The sequence below is a fragment of the Bufo gargarizans genome, chromosome 2 (genome assembly GCF_014858855.1).
Source record: "Bufo gargarizans isolate SCDJY-AF-19 chromosome 2, ASM1485885v1, whole genome shotgun sequence".
Classification (NCBI taxonomy): domain Eukaryota; kingdom Metazoa; phylum Chordata; class Amphibia; order Anura; family Bufonidae; genus Bufo; species Bufo gargarizans.
This window is the reverse complement of record NC_058081.1, coordinates 600,500,569-600,509,858: the sequence shown is the minus strand read 5'-3', so window position 1 is coordinate 600,509,858 and position 9,290 is coordinate 600,500,569. Positions and strand designations below refer to the sequence as shown.

At 41.9% G+C, this 9,290-nt stretch overlaps 1 protein-coding gene across 1 annotated transcript; it reads right to left on the bottom strand.

The window, feature by feature from the left end:
• Positions 1-7,847: 7,847 nt before the first annotated feature.
• LOC122926799 (olfactory receptor 4Q3-like) lies at positions 7,848-8,756 on the bottom strand. The gene has a single exon (XM_044278288.1). The coding sequence runs from the start codon at positions 8,667-8,669 to the stop codon at positions 7,848-7,850; it is 822 nt and encodes a 273-aa protein (XP_044134223.1). The 5' UTR covers positions 8,670-8,756.
• Between the last annotated feature and the right edge of the window lie 534 nt (positions 8,757-9,290).

The window sequence follows — 9,290 nt, the reverse complement described above, 5'->3', positions numbered from 1 at the left end:
GTTTTGATCATTGCATTTTTCTCCTATAAAAAAAGTGTTGTCAAATTGCCTGAAAAAACGCCAAGAGCTCCAGCCTGCTGCATATGTAAAAGGGTGTTCACACATAGGCTTTTTGTGGCAGTTTTTAATGCAGTTCTTCGAGCCCAAACCAGAAGTAGGAGGGAACAACTTATAGACGTATATACTTCTCCTTCCTGCTAAATCCATTTTCTGGCTTTGGCTCATAAAACTGCCACAAAAAGCTGTGTGACACCACCCAAAAGAACTCAGAGAGAGAGAAAACACCACCTAATTAATAAAAACACTAGTAGAAAAAAAAAGGCTTGTGTGACCTGCATTTCATATTTCCCACAGACCTTCAACTTACATCTGAAGCTGGCATTTTTACCACATAAAAAAAAAAAAACGCCACTAAAACTGCAAAAGTGAAGAAAAACCTTTGTATGAAAGCACCTAAATCTCATTCTGACGCTAATCTGTAGATTCAAGTTCAAACTGCCGATTCCCCAAGCAGCTGGGACGTGACTCTACTGTTCTTTATTGTTGCCTGCATAGCGCTTCAAAATGTGCTCTAAAAACTGGTTCCTGTACCGGCTGCCTGAAGATCTGATCATGGTGGTCTCTGAAAAGTCACTTTGTGTGCTGTCTGTGTTACTTTACTCAGTGATATAATTTTCAGGCCACATTTTATGTTTCAGCACCACAAGTTCCTTACCAAGACTTGAAAGTAAATACAGTAGGGGCATCTTTGGCTTTGGGCACCATAACATGACAATAGAGAAGGTTATGTGCATATTTGTGGTCATCTGCAACCTAGGTGAAATAGCTCACTATGTGCTACACATTTATGAAAATGTCATTCATATTATATAGCAAGTAGTAAACATGGTCAAAATGTAAAGGAATTTTTTCTTTCATTTTTTATCAGCATTTGTCCACTTGTAATATAAAAATATATTACATACCCACTGCCTGTCCAAAAAAAAAAGTCGCCACCTGGATTTAACTAAGCAAATAAGTTATGAGCCTCCTATTGGATAATTACTGCATGGGCGATTATCTTTCAGCTGGCAACAAGTTATTTAACCCCAACTGGTGCAATGAGTTGCTTCTCATTTCTTAAACAACCATGTTGAAAGACACATCTCGTGGTCGTGGAAAAGATGTTAGTCTGTTTGAGAAGGGTCAAATCATTGGCATGCATCAAGCAGAGAAAACATCTAAGGAGATTGCAGAAACTACTAAAATTGAGTTAATAACTGTCCAATGCATTATTAAAAACTGGAAGGTTAGTGGTGACCCATCGTATTCGAGGAAGAAATGTGGCGGGAAAAAAATCCTGAATGATCGTGATCGGCGATCACTTAAACGTTTGGTGAAATCAAATCGAAGAAAAACAACAGTAGGACTCAGGGCTATGTTTAATAGTGAAAGTAAGAGCATTTCCACATGCACAATGCGAAGGGAACTCAAGGGATTGGGACTGAACAGCTGTGTAGCCGTAAGAAAACCACTAATCAGTGAGGCAAACCAGAAAAAAAAGCTTCAATTTGCTAGGGAGCATAAAGATTGGACTTTGGAGCAATGGAAGAAGGTCATGTGGTCTGATGAGTCCAGATTTACCCTGTTCCAGAGTGATGGGTGTATCGGGGTAAGAAGAGAGGCAGGTGAAGTAATACACCCATCATGCCTAGTGCCTACTGTACCAGCCTGTGGGGGCAGTGCTATGATCTGGGGTTGCTGCAGTTGGTCAGGTCTAGGTTCAGCAACAGTATGTGCTCCAAGAATGAGGTCAGCGACTACCTGAACATACTCAATGACCAGGTTATTCCATCAATGGATTTGTTCTTCCCTGATGGCACGGGCATATTCGAAGATGACAATGCCAGGATTCATCGGCCTCAAATTGTGAAAGAGTGGTTCAGGGAGCATGAGACATTATTTTCACACATGGATTGGCCACCACAGAGTCCAGACCTTAACCCCATTGGGAATCTTTGGAATATGCTGGAGAAGGCTTTGCGCAACAGTCAGACTCTACCATCATTAAAGCAACACTGGATGGAAATAAATCTTGTGACATTGCAGAAGCCTATTGAAACAATGCCACAGCGAATGCGTGCTATATATAATCAAAGCTAAAGGCTTTTTTTTGGTGGCAACTTTTTTTTGGACAGGCAGTGTACATTACCTACTGTATGTAGTAATGCGGCATATCATTTGAAACTGGTTAAGCTATGCAAAGCACTTCAAAAGTTATAACCATGTAAAGGAATGCATATACAAGTTCAAAATCAAGCCAGGTCATTGATGATCTTTGTTCCTGAAAGAGCTAAGTGCAACAATTTCACAAAAATCTGCTTGAAAAATTATAAGTAAAAAAATATAAAATAGAAAATTTCTGTTTATTTTTGATCCTACCTAACTTATTTTCTTAGGGTGCAACCACAGGGTACAGTCATGAGCCGTTCAGGGGACGGCCAGCTGCCTGTTATTTTACTAATGAAGACCGCAGTGCATAGCCGGTCTTCATTTTTAATGGTCACTGCGTCGCCATTAACATTGAAGACTGGCTATACAGTGCTGTCTTCATTAGTTAAAGAACAGGCAACTGTGATATAATTGGCCATGCGGGTCTTGGCCGCAGCCGGCCACCCCACAAATGACAAACGACTGTGCCGTGTGATCGTACCTTTATAGTTGAAAATTGCATAAATGAAAATTTTCAACGCCATTAATCCTTTCACTACCGAGTCACTTTCATCTTAAATCCCAGGCAGATTTTTGCAAATTTGACATGCGTCACTTTGGCCTCGTTCACACTTCAGTGTTTGGTCAGTGATTTCCATCAGTGATTTGTGAGCCAAAACCAGAAGTGGAGCCTCCACAGACATGAGGTAGAAGGGAAAGATCTGCTCCTGTTCTGTGTTTAGAGTTGCACCTAGTTTTGGCTCACAAATCACTGATGGAAATCACTGACCAAACACTGAAGTGTGAACGAGGCCTTTAGGCTGAGTTCACACGGGCGAGATTTCCGCGCGGGTGCAATGCGGTAGGTGAACGTATTGCACCCGCACTGATCCGGCACTATTCATTTCAATGGGGCTGTGTACATGAGCGTTTTTTTTCACGCATCACTTCTGCAATGCGTTAAAATTGCAGCATGCCCTATATTCTGCGTTTGTAACGCAGGACTTGCCGCATAGAAGTGAATGGGGTTGCGTGAAAATCGCAAGCATCCACAAGCAAGTGCGGATGCGGTACGATTTTCACGCACGGTTGCTAAGAGACGATCGGGATGGAGACCCGATCATTATTATTTTCCCTTATAACATGGTTATAAGGGAAAATAATAGCATTCTGAATACAGAATGCATAGTAAAATAGCGCTGGAGGGGTTAAAAATAAATAAATAATTTAACTCACCTTAGTCCACTTGATCGCGGCCCGGCATCTCCTTGTGTCTCCTTTGTTCAATAGGACCTGTGGTGAGCATTAATTACAGGACCTTTGATGATGTCACTCCGGTCATCACATGGTACGTCACATGATCTTTTACCATGGTGACGTACCATGTGATGACCGGAGTGACGTCATCAAAGGTCCTGTTCCTGTAATTAATGCTCACCACAGGTCCTATTCAACAAAGGAGACAGAAGGAGATTCCGGGCTGTGACCAAGTGGACTAAGGTGAGTTAAAAAAAAAAAAAACCTCCAGCGCTAGTTTACTATGCATTCTGTATTCAGAATGCTATTATTTTCCCTTATAACTATGTTATAAGGGGAAATAATACAATCTACAGAACATTGATCCCAGACTCGAACTTCTGTAAAGAAGTTCGGGTTTGGGTACCAAACATGCGCGATTTTTCTCACGCGAGTTCAAAACGCATTACAATGTTTTGCACTTGCACGGAAAAATCGCGGGTGTTCCCGTAACGCACCCGCGCATTTTCCTGCAACGCCCGTGTGAACCCAGCCTTATATGGTAATAATTTTGGAACGATTCTACTTATGCAAGCCATTCTGAGATTGTTTTCTCGTGACACATTGTACTTCATGACAGTGATAAATTTGAGTCAATATATTTCACCGTTATTTATAAAATAATCCAAAATGTACAAAAATTTTTGAAAAATTCACAATTTTATAAATTTGAATTTCTCTACTTTTAAGACAGATAGTAATACCTCATAAAATAGTTATCAATCAACATTCCCCATATGTCTGCTTTATGTTGGCATCATTTTGTAAATGTCATTTTATATTTTGTTAGGACATTAGAAGGCTTTGAATTTTAGAAGCAATGTTTTAAATTTTCACCAAAATTTCCAAAACCATTTTTTTAAGCACCAATTCAGTTATAAAGTGATTTTTAGGGGCTTACATAATGGAAAAAAACATAAATGACCCCATTTTAGAAACTAAACCCCTCAAATTATTCAAAACTGATGTTATATACTGTGTAACCCTTGAGATGTTCCACAAGAATTAAAGGAAAATGGAGGTGAAATTTCAAAATGTCACTTTTTTGGCAGATTTTTTATGTTAATCAATTTTTTTTTGCAACACAGCAAGGGTTAACAGCAAAATAAACCTCAAAATATATTACTCTGATTCAGCAGTTTATAGAAATACCCCATATGTGGCGGTAAACTACTCTATGAGCACGTGGCAGTGGTCAGAAGGAAAGCAGCGCCATATGGATTTTGGAGGCAGATTTTGCTAGATTGTTTTTTAGGCACCATTTTGTATTTGAAGAGACCCTGACGTTACCCCATACAGTGGAAACCTTCCAAAAGTGACCCCATTTTGGAAACTACACCCCATACAGAATATATTAGGGGGGTACTGAGCACTTTGACCATTTTACGGAATTTGGAAACACTTGACTGTGAAAATGAAAAGTTTAATTTCTTCCAACAAAATGTTGCTTTAGCCCCAATTTTTTTATTTTCACAAGGAGTAACAGGAAAAAAGCACCGCATAAGTTGGTGTCCAGAATATGCCTTTTTTGGCACAGTTTTTTTTTTTTTAACGGCGTTCACATGGCGGATCATGTGATATTTTTATAGAGCCGGTCGATACAAATGCAACAATACCTAATATGTCTACTTTTCTTTTTTCCCCTATTTTTTATAAAAAAAATTACTTTATTTTGGGAAAAGGCAGCTTTTCTTTTTACTTGAAACTTTAAATTTTTTGCAAAATTTTATTTTTTTACTTTTTTTTCTCACTTTATTTTTTGTCCCACTCTGGGACATCAACTTTTGGGGGTCTGATTCCCTGTACAATGCATTACAATACTTCTGTATTGTAATGCATTGGCTATAAGTGTATTACACAGTGTAATACACTTCAGCCTGCTTGCCTGTGAGATCCAGGGGGCTGGATATCACAGGCTGACACGAAAGGAAGCCACGGTGCCTAAGGAAGGCATCGGGCTGCCGTCCAAGCCATCGGGTCCCCGTCACAGCAGCGTGAGGACCCGATGGGTGTTCTCTTCCTCTCCGCAAGTGCTGCGGTCAGCGCTGACCGCAACACATTTGGGGTTAATGCGCCGGCATCAGTGTTTTCACCGATGCCGGCGCATACAGCAGGGGTCCGACTATCAGTCACTGCCGGACCCCTGCAGCTGATTGGGCGGGCACAGCTCCTGCACCCGCCCGATCAGCGCGGCGTAGTATTAGGCCCCTTTCACATGGGCGAGAAGTCCGCGCTGGTGCAATGCATGACGTGAACGCATTGCACCCGCACTGCATCTGGACCACTTCAATGGGGCTGTGCAGATGAGCTGTGATTTTCACGCAACGCAGGCCCCATAGTGCGGATGCAATGCGATTTTCATGCATAGTTGTTAGGAGATGATGTTAGTAAATTGATTAAAGTCAATTTACTGTATTATATATAAGGGAAAATAATAGCATTCTTAATACAGAATGCTTACTAAAATGTGGCATGAGGGGTTAAAAAAGTTTTTTTAAAATCAAGAATGCTATTATTTTCCTTTATAACCATGTTATAAGGGAAAATAATAAAATCTACAGAACACCGATCCCAAGCCCGAACTTCTGTGAAGAAGTCCGTGTTCGGTCTGGTTATCACAATCAGTTTTTTCTCACATGCATGAAAAACGTATTGCACTCGCGCGGAAAAAACTGAGCAACGCAACGCAATTGCGCGATTTTACCTGATCGCAGACGCAACGCATCCGGACCTAATCCGGACACGCTTGTCTGCAAGGGGCCTTACAGCACTGGTATTTAAGCCACAGTAGCCAGCGCTATACATGTACGGTGCTGGTGCTGAATGGGTTAAAACATTTATCACTTATCCACAGGAGATAGGTGATAAATGTTAGATTTGGAAGAGGGGGATCCGACCCCTGCTGAGCACTGGAATGGGAGATCTCAAAGATGCACCTCAGCACTCTGCTATTTTTGTCAGGGGGTCAAAGACCCTTGAGCCGCATAAGAAAACACCAGTATTATGGAAAGTGCATGCTAGGAGGGCTCTGTTATCGATTTTGCACTGGGGCCCAGACTGTTCAAGTTAGTCCTCTGTCTGGAGGGAAGGGGTTAGTAGGGCTGCAGCTAACAATTATTTTAGCAATCAAGTATTCTACCGATTATTTTTATGATTAATCGAGTACTCTAATAAGATAAAATGAATTAATAGACTGTTTTTCTTTATAAAAACTCATCAGACCCCAACACCCTTCGTTCCCCCCTGTGCGATCAGCCCAAGTGCATCAGTTCCCCCCAGTTCCATCAACTCCGTTCCCCCAGTGCCATCAGCTCCACTATCCCCCAGTGCCATCAGCTTCCCCCCAGTGCCATCAACTTCCCCCCCAAGTGCCATCAACACTCCCCCACCGCAGTGCCATCAGTGTCACCAACCTGCGTTTCCATCAGGGGAGCCACTGACACTCCATCGTTCCGCACTGCTCTGGGCCTGACGTTACACAGCGCGTCAGGTCACGGCGTGAGTACATCAGGAGGTCAGTGCAGCGCGGGACCATGGACATGCTGTGGAGTATTCTGAGTGCATTTCAGGCCAACGGAAGACCACAGAGCGGGAGTAATAGCAAGCTCTTCACTCCTGCTCCGTGGCCGCATGACACAAACGAGTCCTCGATGCAAAAAATTTGCTTCAAGGATTTTTTTGTGTCTAATTACTCTATTTAATTGAGTACTCGTTGCAGCCCTAGGGGTTAGGTCAAGAATTTTTATAGGGGTGGATGCTGTTTCAGTTTTTATCTCAGGCAGCAGGAAGGCTATGTGCTCCGCTGCCCCTTGCCACAAAGCACTGAGGGAAGGGGGGGCCCAAGCTGAACTCTTGCAACAGGGCCCATGAGCCTCTAGATACACCTCTGGTCAGTCCCATAGTCTTAGAAGCTGCAACCTGTGTGCATGCTCGACCATCACTCCATTCAAACTCCTCCTTGTCTAGTGATCAGGTGATGTTCCAGCAGTCAGATCCCCATCAATCCCTATCTTCCCCCCAACTAATTTCAGATTTGGTTGAATTCACACATGATGTCGTTATATACCAGAGACCAACCGCCACTGAATGTTCATATCTTACTTCTGATTTTAATAGGGATTTTATGTAGATTTCACCATATGCAATGCAAAATGTGAAACCCGCAGCAAGTCCATGGCAAAAACACATAAATCATGCAGATTTTTGGCAAATTTGCAGCGTAAAGTTACGCCACCATTGTACTTTTTTGACAGTCAAAACTGTTGGGAAGACCAGTACCATGCTGAAGTAGACACATAGGTAATTGTAATTGAAATGGTTGTCGTGATTTACCAAACAACAAGAAATTTTTATAGACCTATTTAATTTCTACGGAACAGTTTCTTCCCCAAAAATGACCTGATGGCGGCTTTTACCTCCTTGTTCCTCAGAGTATATATAATTGGATTTAATAAGGGTGTCAGCACTGTATAAAATATTGACACCATTTTATCAGCGGCATAAGACACTGAGGGCCTCAAGTAGATGAAAACGCAAGGTCCAAAGAAGAGGGTGACCACAATGAGATGAGAGGCGCACGTGGAAAAGGCCTTGCCTGTCCCTTTATCAGATCTGGTGTTCACTATGGTGCGGATAATCCCCATGTAGGAAATAAGCAAGACAATAAAGCAAAGTGCAGATATCAGGCCGCTGTTTGCCACAAATACAATCTCAATGATGAAGATATCGGAGCAGGATAATACAGACAAGGGATGGATGTCACAGAAGAAATGGTCGATTCTGTTTGGGCCACAGAACTTTAGTTGACAGGTTAATATTATCTGGATGATGGAGTGGAAAAAGCTTATGGCCCAGCACACAGCTTCCAGCCAGTAACACACAGTCCTGTTCATAATACTAGAATAGCGTAGCGGATTGCATATGGCGACATAGCGGTCATATGCCATGACGGTAAGTAGGATGCACTCTGTTCCTGCAAAGAAGTGTAAGAAGAAGAGCTGAGTGATACATCCACTTAGGGAGACTGTGTTTTTATTTGATAGGAAGTCAACCAGCATTTTGGGGACAGTCACAGAGGCGTAGCACAGGTCTACCAAAGATAACTTGCTGAGGAAATAATACATGGCTGAATGAAGACGGGACTCAAAATACACGGTTACCATGATGAGAAGATTGCCGAGCATTATAAGAAGGTAGATGATGAGCAGGAGAATGAACAGGACAATACTCAGTTTAGGGACAGTGTCCAATCCAAGGAGAGTGAACTCCTCCACCTTCTGGTCTTGACTGGCATTCATCTTCTCCTTCTGATCTTTCTAAAATGTCAAAACAGAAAATTATAATTTTTATTGTAAAGTTTATCCTGTAAATGTCAATCATACATGTCTTTTCAGTTAGGACTACAGATAAGTGAATTGATTCTAAATTAATTACATTCATTACGAATTTCACAAAAATTCTACTTACAAAGATGAGGTTTTGGTGATTTGATTTGGGTGAATGGCACAAAACGGCACACACCATTTTACATACCAAATTCAGTACACTTGCAAGTGAAACAGGGCAAGGAAGATAAAGATGGAGGATCACAAGAACCTGGGTGGGGCCCTGGGCAGTGAACTTGCTGTTAATGTCTTGAGATTGTCCCGAAAACCAATCAGGATGGATGATATTGACTTGTGTATTAGGCACTATGTAAGGTCCCAAGCCACTGATAGGACGTGTCTGTCACAGACACATTAATTAGACACACAAGACAGCCAGTCTTACAGAGACTGTGTTAAGGACTGGGAAGATACATGTAG

Coding starts and splice junctions, on each gene's coding strand:
- LOC122926799 (XM_044278288.1), bottom strand. CDS start 8,669: ATGCTCGGCAATCTTCTCATCATGGTAACCGTGTATTTTGAGTCCCGT.